The sequence below is a fragment of the Hibiscus syriacus genome, unplaced genomic scaffold (assembly GCF_006381635.1).
Source record: "Hibiscus syriacus cultivar Baekdansim isolate YM2019G1 unplaced genomic scaffold, ASM638163v2 tig00110764_pilon, whole genome shotgun sequence".
In the NCBI taxonomy this organism is placed as follows: Eukaryota; Viridiplantae; Streptophyta; class Magnoliopsida; order Malvales; family Malvaceae; genus Hibiscus; species Hibiscus syriacus.
The window spans coordinates 398121-415888 of record NW_024062852.1 but is presented as its reverse complement, the minus strand read 5'-3'; the positions used below and the strand labels follow the sequence as shown (position 1 = coordinate 415888).

The 17768-nt window shown below is 34.1% G+C and overlaps 1 protein-coding gene and 1 long non-coding RNA gene across 3 annotated transcripts; one reads left to right on the top strand and one right to left on the bottom strand.

The window, feature by feature from the left end:
* Positions 1–1329: 1329 nt before the first annotated feature.
* LOC120139645 (transcription factor bHLH128-like) lies at positions 1330–6920 on the top strand. 2 transcript variants are annotated; one of them, XM_039154808.1, is made up of 6 exons: positions 1330–1732; positions 4727–5049; positions 5287–5418; positions 5710–5775; positions 5931–5999; positions 6624–6920. In XM_039154808.1, exons 1-6 carry the CDS (start codon positions 1387–1389, stop codon positions 6675–6677), a joined length of 990 nt encoding a protein of 329 aa, XP_039010739.1. In that variant the 5' UTR covers positions 1330–1386; the 3' UTR covers positions 6678–6920. The 2 variants fall into 2 exon arrangements, with proteins under 2 accessions (XP_039010739.1, XP_039010738.1); XM_039154807.1 differs by having other exon boundaries at positions 4724–5049.
* A 930-nt stretch (positions 6921–7850) lies between these two features.
* Positions 7851–16974, bottom strand: LOC120139635. The gene is made up of 3 exons (XR_005517659.1): positions 16824–16974; positions 8339–8452; positions 7851–8122 (listed from the first exon to the last, which is right to left on the bottom strand). It is a non-coding gene; the product is annotated as an uncharacterized LOC120139635 (long non-coding RNA).
* Positions 16975–17768: the final 794 nt, after the last annotated feature.

The following is a 17768-nucleotide window of genomic DNA, read 5'->3' as shown; positions in this document are numbered from 1 at the left end:
TTTTTAAATAATTACTAATATATATAATAAATATATAAAATTAAAAAGGGTAAATTACACAAATAATTATTAATTTTTGAGTAAATTTTGTTTTAAAGTTTTAAAAATAACAAATTGGTCACTAAAACATAAAAAAGTCATAAAACAATGATTTTATATCTAATTTATTCAAAAAAAAACTTTATAATTTTCATTTTTTTTAAATACCTCACCACCTCCACTATATTTACGTGAATCACCCTTCAAGCAACACCAAACTAAGGTGATTTATTGGTCGCACGATGAAACCATGGTTTTGATCGACGCCTACTGCGACAATGATGCGCCCCTTATTTTGGGAACCTAAGGCTGTAAAACCTCAGGACTGTAGCAACCAAATGCTTCTCACCAAATTAATATTATATCAAGTATATCTTGCTCGTGAATTATTAAATGAGTTGTAGGACTAAAATCAAACACAAATGAGAAGATACATGGATTCATTAGTATAGTGAGCAACATTTACCTTAAACAACTCTATAACTACTAAGAAGAAGCTCATGAGTGCAGTAGCTAAAAATAGAGGCTTTGAAAAGACAACTGGTCTACTGAATACATGGGTCAGAAACACCACACAAAATATTAGAGCACTTTAATTGGTCAAATCGAACCATTAAGACGAAACATGCACGTTTCAAAATGATTTTCTGGATGTGAACAGAGGCAAATATGCTTGCATAATTTTGTAGCTAATGCATATAGAAAAAGAGATGGTTTTATTGAATTTTAAGGGAAAGTGGGAAAAGAAAGGAACAAAAAGAAGAAGAAAACCACATGTATATGCAGAAAAAAATCAAGTTGAACAATCACAGCTCCAGTAGCTAGGATTAACATTGCTGCAGCCAATGCAAACCTTTTCCATTGCAACAGTGGCAACTGAAATTACAGAAAGTCTATAGTATCATACGAAGAAGGCTACTGCTTCCTTTTGTGCGGATGGGTTCCATATCAGTTAGGATCATTCCCGGACGAATATTATAAAATCATCTTGACTAATTTGTTACTTTTAAATTTTCAGTAAAAAAAACAAAAACTTACTTAAATATTAATGTCATTTGTGTAATTTATCCTTTTTAATTTATATATTAACATTATTTTTTTAAAAAAAATTGTCATTCTTAAAAAATTAAGATTTACAAATTATCCTTATTTATTTTTCTAAAAAAAAATTCTTAATTTAAATTTTTTAATTATGCCGCTACAAAATTTCACATGACATTTTCCCAATCAGTCATCTGTATCCCTCACTTTTTATTTTTTTTATATACTCCACTTGGCTTTGAAAATACAACCTTCTTTTTAGTTTTTAGCTTCCAAATTTTCCATTTTCTTCAGCTAACCAACGCCATGTATCCACCATCTTCCTCTCAACAACCCATGGGCCAATCCGGTCTGACCCGTTACGGCTCAGCTCCCGGTTCCTTCCTCAGCAACGCCATCGATTCCGTCATCGGCGCTGATCTTAATCTCGTCGGCCACTACCTCCCCGCCGCCGACTCCTCTTCTCTAACATCTGAGTCAACATGTAAAGCCAGCTCGTCCAACAATCCACGAGAGCCTAAATCGTCCGCTCCTCCTCCTCCACCTCCGCATCATCCACATGGATCTTATTCTGGACCTTCTTCTTCTTCCTCTCTTGTCAGACAACGCAGCTCCCCTGCCGGTTTCCTTAGTCACTTCACGTCGGAAAACGGTAATGCCTCCTTCCCTCTTTTTTTTTCGAAAGCGACCGTTTTGTCTCATATCTGCTTAATCATTATCCAGTTAGGGGTACTTTTGACTTTTCACGACCTCTTTCATTTGATTGGTGGCTTTACTTCGACTGAAAATAATTTCACCGGAATGGCTGAAGGCGTTGACAACATGTATGTTTCTATTTAATTTAATAGCAAATGTTAGGCTAATAATGAATCTCACCTTTAAAGGAAAGCTGGCACTAACATAATTTGGACTCTTTTATTTAAACTAACGGCTTACTGTTTCATTTTGTTAATTTATATAATTTATCTCCAAATGTTATATTAAGAGTTTCAACGTCCAATTTTTATATTGATGAAACATTTTAGTTATTTGACAGATGCAAAATTGGATTATTTTAAAAATATAATTTGTAATCATAATTTTTTTATTAAGTAGAGAGATATTATAATTTTAAAATAAATATTAAGATTTAAATATATGAATAAGATAATATAAATATTTTTTATTAATCAACTAATTAATAGATATCGCAATTGTTGTTTTTTTACTAACATTTAAGTACATTCTATCATTTTTTATCACTTGTTTCATTAAAATAAGTTGTTTACGGTAACCCTTTTTAGGTTTTATTCATATTTTTCCCTCCACTACATTAAAGTTTCATTTTTACACCTACTTTTTTATCTTAATTTGAAACCTAATTTTTGTTCTGTCCATTTTGCCCCAGAATTATCAACGCCCAGTAAGGGTAGGTTGTCTCTTTGACAACTTTTTTTATGTACACGTATGGAAATGGTTTTAGTTTAAAAGAATGGTTTTCTTTAAATATTCATGATAAATGTCAAATATAAAAATATTATTTATTAAATAAATTATTTGTATTATTTTTAAAACATTACAATAATTTAGTCAATATTATTATTTTATATATTTTAAATATTTTAAAATAAAAATATTATATTAATATTAAAAACATAAAATAATATTGTTTTGTATGTTTATGGTTTGAAGTGAAAAAATATATATATTTATATATACTTTTCTTCAATACGCAAATCCATTTTACATTGTCTTTAAAGATATGTTAAGTTGACTGAGTCATTTTATGTCAATTAAACATAAAAATTTAATTTTTTTCTTAACATGAATTATATGAAAGAAATACATCCTATACTTTTCTTTTTGATCATCTTTAAATTGTATTGTTCAAAGCTAAATGTTGCAAAAGATGATGACAATTTGAAGTAAAGAGTGGGACATGGGATTTTGTTGTTGACACTTTTAATACTTTGAAAGTTTATAAAGTTAGGTAATGGAGAAATAAATTATCCAAAAGCTTTCATTAATTACACTCAAGTTCCTATATGCTGGCAGTAGAAATAGAAGAACGAAAGAATAGATTTAATGGTTGGTTAGGCAAAGTTAAGAGAGAGATTCAATAGAAAATATAAAAAATTTAAAATATATAAAAATTTAAAATTTTTAGGAGAACGATCGTCCCTACCCATTCTCTTATCGGGTCATCCCTGTCTATCACGTGCCCCTACCAATTTATTATTTCATAGGAATCCAAACATTATGCTTTTATTTTACTTTATCATAATCGATGTAGATGCATAAAATATATGCCTTATGATGTGCAAGTTGGACAAGTTGGAATAAAGTAAGATGTGCCCCAATCTGACATTACTTCAGTGAACTTGTAGCTTGGCGTTGTTCATATCTACAAATCTAGTGACTAATGTACCTTCACCCATGTCATTGAATTTATGATGAATATATCGAGTACGAGTATATATTTAATTGATAAAGCTGGATCTAAAACAAATAGGATTTTTGGCTCTTTGATTGAAATAAAAATATTGTATTTTAATATAAAATTTTTAATTTTGATCTCTTAAAAATTTATAATTTTATCTCGTTTATTTAAAAAAAATCTTAGATCATATTTTATTCTCATATCAAAATATTGATCAATTATAAATGTCCAACACAAATATTTTAGAGAAATTAAAAGTCCAACTAACATTTTCCTAGACTAAACCATGCATACAAAGGACAGTTGTATAGGTTAGGAAAAGTTGAATAACCTTTTAAATTTCATAAGTTTATTTTATGTTGTTTTCATTCTTATTGTTTTAAAATATGTGTATTTTGATTTAAATATAAAGATATATTCATTCAAATACTTATATATATGTAATTATATTTTAAAAAATATATATTTATATTCAACATACATTATATCCGGGGATGGACCGAGGGGGATGGGTGGGGTAGGCGTCTCTCTTGAAAATTTAAAATTATTATATATTTTAGATTTTTTTATGTATTTTCTATTGAAAATTTGTTTTCACCCTCCATAATTTTATGAGTTTGTCTATTTCTAAAACTTTAGAAATTTGTCCCTAATATATAATCCTACGCCTATCCCTAATTATATCATACATTTTAGAGTTTCAGAGTATCACGGCTTGTATATATATATATTAGTAACTTTATATCTAAATTCATGTTTACTATTTTTCTTTGAAAATTAAGACTTAAATAATCATATAACTAAATACTGACCACATTATTTGTCCTTTTGGCACGGTAGACATGTGGAATGACTAAGAAAATTGAAATTGTATTCATCTCATTCAAGACGACTTTGCACCAAAACTATATTTACTGGTCTTTTCTTTCATGTCTAGAGTCAACTGTTTACTACATTATAGATTTTATTGATTCAAATAAAATTCACAGAAAAATTATATATTTCTCAACTTATTCGGATTCAATCGGATTTAGATATGTATCTGTTTGGAGGATCATTTCCCTATACCCATGTCGGGATAGATTTTATTTATACGTATTGGGCACAAGGAAGAGTTAAGAGTAACATAGTGTATTTCAATTTTCAACTATTCCAAAGCTATGTAACTTATTTTTCTATGAATGGACCATGTATTGTTGCAGAAAAATCTAAAAATGATCATTTCAGGCTTTTCTGTTACAATGGGCAACAAAAATTATAGTTCTCAAGGCAGTGGTAACGGTGGCCATGGAGTGGCAAGGATGAAGTCCCAATTGAGCTTCACTAGACAAGATTCTCTTTCTCAGATCACTGAAGTAAGTGAGGATCTTGTTGATGGTGTTAGCTCTAGCAGTAACCACCAAAGTGCCGCTCATTCATTTGCTGCTTCTGGCTTCGGAATGGATTCATGGGATAATACAAACTCCATTGTGTTCTCTGCCCCACCGAGCAAGAGGGCTAAAAATATTGATGGTGATTTTTACAACTGTCTAAATGGCTTGGAAACTCAGGTAGATGAAGGAAGAACTTAATGGTGTTTGTTTCCCAAGAAAAATGAACATTTAGGAGTCTATTATTTCTCATCCTTAGCTCAATATGGTTGTTTGCCTAATAGAAGCATGATTTGCAGCTAGTGGTAGCACCATTGAGTAGATTTCCATCACATCGATGAATATCAAAGTGCTTTACAGTCATGTCATTTACTTCTCAGCATCGGCCTCATATATTCCATTTGATCTTTATTTCAGTTTAGCTTACCCCAAACAACACTTGAGATGGCCACAGTTGAAAAGCTGCTGCATATTCCTGAAGATTCTGTGCCTTGCAAAATCCGAGCCAAGCGTGGCTGCGCCACTCACCCTCGAAGCATTGCTGAAAGAGTAAGTTAAGATCCAAGAGGGAATTGCTATAGCTGCTCAGAAACCAAACTGTTTATTCTTGGGAAAATCTAGAGATGTTAGTGAAGGTTGTTAGACCAACCTATAGTCTTTTCAAATAGCCAGTTCTATTGAGCTGCAATTTCTGTCTCAGAAAGTTCAACTTCTTTCTTATATACCTTGCACACGTGGAACATTTTTCAGGGCTATCAACAACAATAGTATAAATGTACGTTTATCCTATAAAGAATGAAATCATATCCACCATCATTAAAACTTCTTGTGTATGTACAGGAGAGAAGAACAAGAATAAGTGGGAAACTGAAGAAATTAGAAGAGCTTATTCCTAACATGGATAAGGTAATAACATATTTCTTTTCTAGCCCTTATGTTGAATCTATATACAAGGTTGCTTCAAATCATTCATTACCTTGTGAAATTGTGGTTTTCAAGTTATGGTGAAAAGGGTCCAAAATTTTATTTCAGACAGTGACATCTTTAAAATCTTCTTGCAGCAAACGAGCTATGCAGATATGCTGGACTTGGCTGTGCAGCATATTAAAGGCCTTCAAAATGAAGTTCAGGTTCGTAAATATGTCAAGCTGAGTTTGAAACATCATCATCATGATGTTTTCTGAACGTGATAGATGCAGATGTGCTGTGGATAATGAATATGGAATCTAACTATGATGTTCGTGTGCATGGTAGCGTACATTCAATAAATTTTCTCTTGGCCAAAAACATATCATTAAGGCTTGGAATCCATGGGCATCCCCCTAATCCCACACTGGGAAATTTAAAGTATATATGGTAGAAATAGATGCTTAAAACAGTCTTGCCATGTGTCTCTTGTGGGACAAAATCTTAAGATTTTTTTAATCAAATTGGATAATATATTGCAAGTTACCCACATGTAGGAATAGATGTAGGATTTTATGTTAGAGGGACAAACTTGAGAATTTAGGGGAATACAAACTTAGAAAATTCTGATATATATATATATATATATATATATATATGATAATTTAAAATTTTAGTCCATCCATGCGTATAGGTCTATGTATTCTCCGAATTCAGTTTATCCATAATTCGGGACCAGTTGTAAACTAATTTGCCATTAGAATATGTCTAAAATGCCTTCCAACCTCAATATTTTGGCAACTTTTCTTCAAGTTTATGTTGGGCATTTATACTTCAACTTTTTGCAGAAACTCCACAAAGAATTGGAAACGTGTACATGCGGGTGCAAACAAAGCTTATGATGATTGGTAGACAGGTTTAGGGAAACAAAGTTGTCTGATTTCCAAATTTTGAAGCCAAGACTAATTTAGTTGGATTAGCTTGACTTAATAATGAAAAGGTAGAGGTAAACAACTCAAAATTGTATATAAATGGAGTGACATTGTTTCCCTAGTTTGAGAAGTGACTGAGTTGGAAAATGGAAAAAGAAATTGCTAATTCTTCTAGATTTCCCTATTAAAATTCAGTGTCTGTCATGTAACATATGTTTTGGCTTTTGATGGGAATGAAGAATTAGTGTCTGTCATGTAATATGTTCTGCCTTTTATATTTTAGATGGTAATGTGGAATTCAATTGATATGTTTGGTATTCATTTAACATTCAGGGTTTGTTTCGTCGGTAATGCAAGAAGCATATCCTACATTGGCGAGTAAATGGACCCGTAAGTATATTGTGATTGAAATTTATTAAGGAATCATAAATACCGATTCAAAAAGGACTTGGAAGTATCGATTATTAAGATCATATATAAAACCGAAGGACTCCTAAATCTAAATAAAAACTTAATTGAACATTAATTATTACTTTTTTATTTTTATCAATAATTACTAATTTTCTTAAATAAACTAATTAAAATAATTTTTATACATTTTTCACTAACACAAGAATGTTCAATCATTCATTATTCTTTAATGTGAATTGACATTCCACAATGAGCATGTTCAACCCCCTACCCTAAACTTGATGAAACTCCAAAATCATCTCTGCGACATTAATGCTCATAGAAATGGGATTTAGAAAAGCAATGTCATTACGAGCAAATCGGGGTACATGGATTTTCTTCACTAAAACCCAATAATATACTACAAAAAATGCAGATGCGTTGTATTTCTTTTTTGTTTAAATATTATGCATGGATGAAAAAGCAAAGTTCATCCAAGATATATAAAGCTCCTTGAAACTCAAAATACTGCAATTGAAAAAGGAAATAATGTTGAACAAAACCCAGTGGCCGAAACAAAAATAAAAATGATAGTGGCTAACAAGCAGAGGTTCATTTATGGAAATATTCATCATTGAAGGTAACCAGTCACCCCAGGCCCAAATTTCTATATATTCTTTTGTGATTATGATTTAGATCAGAGACTTTGAGGCTTAAGGAAGAAACATGAAAATTGACTAATATAACAGGCTATGAAAGTGAAATTCATGAATAATAGATTTCTAAACAAAGGATGACGATAAAAATTATGTAACTTAACCTTTTTCTAAAACAAAAATGCATGATACATGCACAACACCATATTTTTTTAATGAATCTAGGGTTCTTTATCTCCTTCAGCTAATTCTACACTTTTTCCCTTAAATTCATTACCATTTGGAATCGGACCATAAAGACAGATGCGCAGATCGCCTTGAACGACTTGCTGGTGAAAGTAGTTCTTATACAAGTCCCAGAACTCATCTCTGCCAATAAACAAACAAATCAATAAATGAGTCAAACATGGCTCATAGTTTCCAAATCCATCCAAATGTAGCATGGAAGTTTAGGGTAGGGACCAAGCATGTTCCTAAGAACACCATTGGTGAAAGATGAGATAACGATATCTATAGACAAACAAATAAAATGAAATGGAACAGAGAGGAAAATAATGTAACATATAAGTTAGCTCGTCAACAAACCTGACTTGGGGAAGTGTAAGCAAGGAATAGCCTTTGACATCTGTGCGAATATCAAGCAGAAGTACTGATAAACGTGAAAGCCCCAATGCCTCAATGTCAATTAACTTTTTGATTCTGCAATTCAGGTTACAAGAGAACCAGAAAACCATGACTCAATCAGTAATGTTGGAAAACAAGCAGAAGAACATTGCCGGTTTGCCACATCACATGCCAACTAAAATCATGACAGAATCATGTAATCAACTATTGATTTAACATTTTATTTAGAACCTGTTGACATAAATAAAATTAACGTGACACACAATGATTTAGAAATTGAATTCAATATTTCAGAAAATCGATCCTACAAAAAAATCAACATATTCAGCATTTCATCTTCTGCGTAACTATTCATCCTTTATGTTTTTTGATAGATTAATTTTCATCCAACAAAAAAACAGCTGACAACAAATAATGCATTTTCCACTATATGAAGTCAACTACAAGGATGATTTATGCCATTTAGACTCATATTAAGTAATATAGAGAGTTAATTGCACTACACATACCCAATGATGAGTGTTCAGAATAGTTAATATTTGCTCGTTATTTCTTCGGTTTTGTGGATTTATTGCTGTTGATTTGGTCGTGTTGTGCTTGTTTTCGTACAGGTCATTGTTTTCCAGAATTTGTGACAAAACGGGCGAATTCTGCATTTTTTTATTATTTGGTCACGGCTGGAGACATGGGCACGACTCTGGGCACGACGCGGTATGACGTGGCAGTTTCTAGAAGGTCCAGTCAGCGGCGGTTTCTAGAAGACTTCTTCCGCACGCTTTCTGGAAGATTGACGAGTAGAGTTGCATTAGGAGACTAGTTTAAGTTTGAATTTAAATTTAAAAACAATTATCTTTTGTATTATTTTATTATTTTCTTTGTTTATCCTTTAGGCTTTGAGAGGCTATAAATACCCACTTGGGGTAAGCCTAAACTCATCATTCAGAATACATTCTTCTTTTCTCTCTAGTTTTTATTAAATATTTTCTTTTTACTTTTCAAGTTTTGTTTTCATAAGCCGAGAGCTGTCGCGATGATTCAATTCCAACGGGAGAATTGAAACGGTCCCTTAATATCTTCGGAATATCTCTCTCAATCTCTGCGCTTATTTTTCACAAATCAAAACAGTTTTCAAAATCAAATATTGACTTTGGTCAAGAGGTTGTTGCGATTAAAACGTGTGGGAGGAAGATTCGGCTTATAGAAAGCAATTCGACTTCCTGGGAACACACTTGGCGAGATAGCTTCGCCAAGAGGGAATTGAGATCGGAATTGACGGTTATAGAAACAACAATCCGAGTCGGTCGCCACGAACTTAAACGGTATTTGATCTACGACAATAGATGTTGTTAGAATCAATTACCGAAGCCGAAATCAAAGATTGCCTTGGGTATCCGGTATACAAGATAGAGTCACAAGGATAGCCCTTGTAGACAAAGTAACCGACGTGAATCCCGAAGAGAAAATCTTATTCGATGATCTAAGGAAATTGAGTCAAAGCGAAGCTCGAGGCTATTTTTACAGTATTTATTTACAGTCTTTATTATCTTATTTTTACTTCAATTGTTTTTATTTATTTAATCGCTTTTATTACCTTTCTACCAAAACCCCCCTCTTTATTACTTTTCACGCCTGGCATAAATAAATAAGACAGAAATTTATAATTTTCTAAGTCCCTGTGGATTCGACCCTACTTCTCTACGCTACGAATTTTCCTTTAATTATTATCCGAGAAGAAGGAATTTATTTTGACATCAAAACGACAGTTGTCAAATTGGCGCCGTTGCCGGGGACTTCGCCAAAGTTACTAATTTTTGTTTGTTTTTGATTTATGACCAGGACTAATCCGGGCACATTAGTGGAGTACAACCCGGAGATCGAAGCTGAAGCTAGGAGACTCCACGTACAGACACTTCGGGAAAGAAGGAGAAAACAATTAGATCCAGAAGAAAGATCAAATTCAGGTAATACAAATCCGATGGCCGAACCTACTATTCGGGAGTTAGCCGCGGCACCCACTGAACAAGGACCTATGTGCATTAATTTTCCCCAAGACGAAACTCCATACCAGTTGAAAACTAGCCTTATTCATCTCCTCCCTACATTCCGCGGATTGCCAAACGAGGATCTACACAAACATCTCAAAGAATTTCACATGGTCTGCTCTAGCATGACACCACAGGGAGTAACCGAGGACCAAATAAAACTTAGAGCTTTCCCTTTTTCCTTAGCCGACTCGGCTAAGGAGTGGTTATTTTATCTTCCTCCTAATTCTGTTACTACATGGGCTAATATGACTCGCCTTTTTCTTGACAGGTTTTTCTCTGCAGCAAAAGTAAGTGAACTACGAAGGAGAATACTTGGAATCAAGCAACTTGATGGAGAGTCGCTCTACGACTACTGGGAGCGGTTTAAGAAGTTGTGTTCTAGTTGCCCACAACATGGGCTAACCGAACAAACACTCATTCAATACTTCTATGAAAGATTATCTCCCCTGGAAATGAAGATGATCGATGCTGCTAGCGGTGGAGCCTTGGTGAATATGACTCCTACCGAGGCTAGAGACTTAATATCGACGATGGCTGGAAAATTCCCAACAGTTCCGCGCAAATAATGAACCTTCTCGAAGGGTTCATGAGATAAGTTCATCTTCCTTGGAAAGTAAAATAGATAAGTTAACTGAAGTCGTAAACTCTCTTGTTGCAAGAAAGACAGGACAAAACCGAGTATGCGGAATATGTGCATTGCCTGATCATCCAACAGACGGTTGTTCACTGATTCAAGACGATGCAACAGCTCAAGTCAACGTAGTCGAAAACTTCCCGGGACCTCCCCAAAGAGCTTATAATCCTTATGGTAATACATACAACCCAGGATGGAGGGACCATCCGAACTTCAGTTATGCGCAGAACCCGAGACCGAATCAAGGCTATCAAGCGAGACCTCCACCACCGCAACAACCGCAGAAGTCATCATTAGAATTTATTGTCGAGAGGTTAGCACTATCCCAGGAGAAATTCCAAACTCGAACTGAAACCCACTTCCAAGAGATGGACAAGCAATTGAGCCAACTGGCTCAAACCGTGAGGAGATTAGAGTCACAAAGGAGGCTACCATCACAAACTGAACCGAATCCAATAGAGAATGTTAGCGCCATCACCCTCCGAAGCGGTACAATTGTTGAACAACCAGACCCTAAGGAGGTAAGCGCAAGATCCCGGAAGAAAGAAGAAGATTCGAACTCCCAAAGTGAAGAAGCAGTTGACGCATAATCCCAGAAAGAGAACGATGAAGAACAAACGGACGATCCGAAGCCATCTCCCTATGATGTGCCACCGCCTTTTCCATCAAGGTTAGTTAAAAAGGATAAAAAAGTTGAGGAAAAGGAAATATTAGACGTACTTCGGAAGGTAGAAGTTAACATACCTCTCTTCGAAGTTATCCGGAAAGTTCCAAGGTATTATCGGTTTCTGAAGGATCTCTGTACGACTAAAAAGAAGCTTACCGGGGTCGAGAAAGTGGATTTAGGCGCGAACGTCTCAGCAGTTTTCCAACGACCGCTTCCACCGAAGTATAAAGACCAAGGTATGTTTTCAATACCTTGTAAAATTGGTGAGGTTAAAATCAAGCGAGCTATGTGCGATCTAGGTGCCTCTATCAATGTAATGCCTCTCTCCGTCTATAATTTAATTTCCACCAAGCCTTTGAAGGAGACGAGAGTTACACTTCAACTAGCCGACAAATCAATAATTTATCCTGAATGACTCATAGAAAATGTTCTAGTGGAGGTAGAAAACTTAATTTTCCCTGCTGATTTTTATGTGATTGATATGGAAAATGATCGTAGCAACATTGGTTCTGAAATCCTCCTCGGTCGTCCTTTTCTGAGCACGGAAAATGCAAAGATTGATGTTCAAAGCGGTATTCTTACTATGGAGTTCGACGGTGAGATCTTAAAATTTGATGTCTATAAAGCAATGAGATATCCGGATAACGTTCATAGTATTAATTTTATTGGCATTTTTGAACTTGTTGACGATGAATCTAACTTTGTTGACGATTTATGCAAGGAATCAGATGATAAAAAAGACGACATAAGGGAGTTGAAAATATTCAGTTGTTGATTCAAATTTGATCTCAACTCCTTTAAAAACTAAAGATTTACTTTCCTTTTTGCAGGCACCAAAAATTAAGTCGAAATCATCAAGGAGCCGTTTGAAGAAATCATTTTTTGGTAAAAAAGATGTTTTGACGGCCATTCTTCTGGACAAGTTTTTAAAATTGGGAAATATCCAAAGAAATCTTTGTGAGAATTTTCAAATTTCTCATAAGGAATTTCTTAGTTGGAGAAAGCAAATGAAGCGGAAGTGTTTGTCACGAAACCTGTAGTTTGAACCAGGTCGTCAAGCTAATGACGTTAAATAAAGCGCTTCATGGGAGGCAACCCATTGTTTTCAATTCTGTTATATTTTTATTTTTATTTTTTCTTTTATTTTTTTTTCCGATTAAGCATATTGTATTTAATTTTGCAAGAATTTCAAACTTAAACAACGAAGAATTGAGAGATTATCGTCCGAACAATGCCAAATTCTACCCCTAGGAGCATGTAACGGTGCACGTTAGCACACTTCTAAGGAGACCGGTCGACAGTAAATCCGGGGAGTACTCTGTTCTTTCTCTTGCACTTTAATTTTTTTTTTCGTTTTGAGGCAAAACGCTTTAAGTGAGGGGGAGTAGAGTGTAGGATTGAATTTCATTTCGCTTATCTTTATGCTTTGAATCTAGTATGTATTGGTTGAATTGGTCGGAAATTTCATTAATTATCTTTGTCTTGTTGAAATTTTTTGGAATGCTATGCTTGCTTGGGAACACATAATTGTTTAGGTTAGGATATTCTTGATAGCGAATAACATGAATTGTGATAAGTTGGTATTTTTGTGATATTCCATAACTTTGTTGGTTGAAATGTGATTAGCTCAATGCATGAAACAATTTGGTGAGATTTGAGCCTTTACGAGCATATCATTTTCGCTCTCATTTTGTTTGATTGAGTGTGTCGAATTTGGCATTGGTATTCTAGAACCTGCATGTTAAATACTGTCGAGATTACACATGAACATGATGCTTAAAAATGATTTGGGCACCTTAGGATTAACCATTCCGTTTCCCCACTAAATAGCCTACCCATGCATATTTTCCCTTAGTTAAACACTTTTGAGCTTATTCCCGCTTCTTTGTTTTCACCATATTCATAAACCCGAGCATTTTTATTTTATCCCTCTTTTCTACCTTTTTAAGGGCAAGTGAATAATTTTTACCATTGTTTCTCCATCGAAAAAATGTTGAATGAAAAAAAAAACAAACAAAAAGCAGCTGTTCGAAAAAAGAGAGACTGTTCGAAAGAAAAAAAGAACACAAAAAAAGACGTGAAAAAAAATGCAAGACAAAACAACAAAATTTTGAAAAATGCATTTCGATAAGAAATTTGTTGTTTGATATTTTATTTTTTTTATCTTGTTGTGCTTAATGTTTTGATGGAGTTGAGATTATTATTGTTTAGTTCCTTGCCTTGAACATTTAGCCTTATGTTTAGCCTTTTCCCCACCTTTACCTAAGCCCCGTTACAACTAATAAAAGACCCTTTGATTTATGCATCTTGTTCTTATTAGTAGTGGAGATTTGATTTACTTACAGGCTTATGGTAATACTGTGTAAATTCTGACATTGAGCGTTTCTTTACCCCAAACACATGGAGTGATTTGAGTGAATCCCGGTAAGGTATTGAGTTATGAGCATTGAAATTAATGAATGAATGGATATTACAATTGCACTTGACTTGTTCTAATTGGTGATGTTCAATTGATTGATTTCTTGACTTGAATAGTTATTGTGGTCTCTACCTTGCTTCCCTAAATGTGAAACTTGAGAAAGAACGTTTAATGAAGTTTTTGACTGATTTGGGTTAATCATACTTGAGGACAAGCATGAGATAAGTGAGGGGGAATTTGATGAGTGTTCAGAATAGTTAATATTTGCTCGTTATTTCTTCGGTTTTGTGAATTTATTGCTGTTGATTTGGTCGTGTTGTGCTTGTTTTCGTACAGGTCATTGTTTTTCAGAATTTGTGACAAAACGGGCGAATTCTGCATTTTTTTATTATTTGGTCACGGCTGGAGACATGGGCACGACTCTGGGCACGACGCGGTATGACGTGGCAGTTTCTAGAAGGTCCAGTCAGCGGCGGTTTCTAGAAGACTTCTTCCGCACGCCTTCTGGAAGATTGACGAGTAGAGTTGCATTAGGAGACTAGTTTAAGTTTGAATTTAAATTTAAAAACAATTATCTTTTGTATTATTTTATTATTTTCTTTGTTTATCCTTTAGGCTTTGAGAGGCTATAAATACCCACTTGGGGTAAGCCTAAGCTCATCATTCAGAATACATTCTTCTTTTCTATCTAGTTTTTATTAAATCTTTTCTTTTTACTTTACAAGTTTTGTTTTCACAAGCCGAGAGCTGTCGCGATGATTCAATTCCAACGGGAGAATTGAAACGGTCCCTTAATATCTTCGGAATCTCTCTCTCAATCTCTGCGCTTATTTTTCACAAATCAAAACAGCTTTCAAAATCAAAGATTGACTTTGGTCAAGAGGTTGTTGCGATTAAAACGTGTGGGAGGAAGATTCGACTTATAGAAAGCAATTCGACTTCCTAGGGAACACACTTGGCGAGATAGCTTCGCCAAGAGGGAATTGAGATCGGAATTGACGGTTATAGAAACAACAATCCAAGTCGGTCGCCACGAACTTAAACGGTATTTGATCTACAACAATAGATGTTGTTAGAATCAATTACCGAAGCCGGAATCAAAGATTGCCTTGGGTATCCGGTATACAAGATAGAGTCACAAGGATAGCCCTTGTAGACAAAGTAACTGACGTGAATCCCGAAGAGAAAATCTTATTCGATGATCTAAGGAAATTGAGTCAAAGCGAAGCTCGAGGCTATTTTTACAGTATTTATTTACAGTCTTTATTATCTTATTTTTACTTCAATTGTTTTTATTTATTTAATCGCTTTTATTACCTTTCTACCAAAACCCCCCCTTTTTATTACTTTTCACGCCTGACATAAATAAATCAGACATAAATTTATAATTTTCTAAGTCCCTGGATTCGACCCTACTCGAATTTTCCTTTAATTATTATCCGAGAAGAAGGAATTTATTTTGACATCAAAACGACAGTTGTCACCCAACTATGACCATCATTCTATATTGTTCCCCAAACGTTTGAATGATTTTGGGGGGATCTTATTGGAATGTTTAAAAGTTTGGGGACCGATTTAGAATGATAGACATAGTTTGGGGATGAAATTGAAATGATCAAAAGTTTAAGGACCATAGTTTGGGATGTGTGGTGCAAATCAATTAGTTCTACTATAAATTGAAGGCTCTTTCCTAGAGTTCCATCCACATCTTGTCTCCATTTCCATTTTGGCATTGTCGTCCTCCATTTTGTTACATCTTCTTAGAAGATCATCTACTAGAGCGTCTCAAGAGCTATGTTACTATGAATCTTCATTTTTTTTCCAAATATAAGTACATTTTTGGATATGGGTATTGGCATATGGCCCTCCAAATAAATAGGAAAACCAGAAAATTTGAACATACCAGTTTTAGACACATAACTATCCAGGTCCGAGCAACATAGTTCATATGTCCAAACCAACATAATTCTATCTCCTGCGAACAGCTCTAAGACAACCCTTGTTGCCTATATGCACTTGTTTCTAATCTTAATTTTCCTAATATTGCTACATCTGTCATAAAATTCAGATTTTAACCACACCAGTATTTTGCATATGTTGATAATTAGCTGCTTAACACTCTATGCTGCGAAACTCACAAGTCTCATCCTTGTTCTATGAAAATGTCAATGTGTGATGTCTCTTGCGAATTATTTTACTTTCAATTCAGTACTCGTAACCCCTCATATAGATCATAATCACCATTATAGCTTGAATTTCAAATTACACATTCCTTTCCTCTAAAACCCATTCAAAGGACTTCTCAAAGGGGACAAGGACCTTAAAGTAAGCATTTCACAGATCAGAAAGCATGATCAATGAGTCTCCTCGTTAACTGGTAAAGTAAACATCAAGACCTTGAGCAAATGAATAACATCCTAACATGAACCAAATTCATTTCTGATGCATGACAGTCTTATTACTATAGTGCTTTCACATGATTATATATCTATAGCTCATCAATTTGATACCTCTATAACAACACAATTCTTAGTCCCTTTGTTTTACATATTAGTAAATGGTCTTTCTCCACCAAACAAATAAATTTAATCTATTCAAAGTTGATTTTGCATAAACTACTCGGTTATTATTTTTTAAATGATAACTAATATTTCATTTGATGGAAAGGACTCGCGACTAACCTACTTGGAGTGCCACTAGCAATATTAACTCTGTTCTTCAATAAGATACCTGCAACAACCAAAAATGAAGCAAAATAGGCAGATAAAAATTAATTGAGAAATAGGAATTTCATAAATACATAATCTAACCAAAGACGTGGTAATAAGATATATTAATTCATTGAGTCATCCTCAAGCTATGCCACAGCAATTTACAGAAAATATTCGACACTGTTTCACGTGCATATATTGAATTTATTTTCTCATAATTAATCAATCATGGGCAATAATGTATTTAACACCAACCAAACTGTCCAAACTGGTTTACAAAAAGCTTAATTATCTCCTATATTTGTATTCTAGAAGAAAAAAAAGAGAATGACAAGAATTATGAAAATTGTCCTTGTTCACTTTTTGACACCAACGGCAAGGCATATTTGTGAAATCAAAATTTTGAATGGTTTTACTTGAAAACCGATACCTTCTGAAGACCAGAAAATAGAAGATAATCCCATCACACTACTTTTATGCAGCAAAGGTAGTGGGGTACGCGAAAACTTTATCACACCAATAAGGGATCCTTTCATCAGAAAATGATTTCAGGATCTTTGAAGAGCCCCTTGTGTTGCACCAACCCACTTCATCACACACACTCCAACTCAAGTAATCAAATTACAGGCTAAGACAGATTCTACCAACTAAACATAAGATTTCTAAAAAATTGAAGAATTTGGGATAAAAGAAACAGCATATTGATATTAAGCTACTCCCTCTAACAATCATAGCCCAACAATGAATCCTACTGGCTCTTGATATAGACTTTGATATTTGAGAACAGTAGATAGCAGCCTCCGTGCTATTGTCAAGACATAGGCCATAGTATCAGGATCCAGTAACACATAAATTTTTCTCATTATTTGTTTTTTAATTATTTAATTCTTATAATTAACTTTTAAGATATAAAAG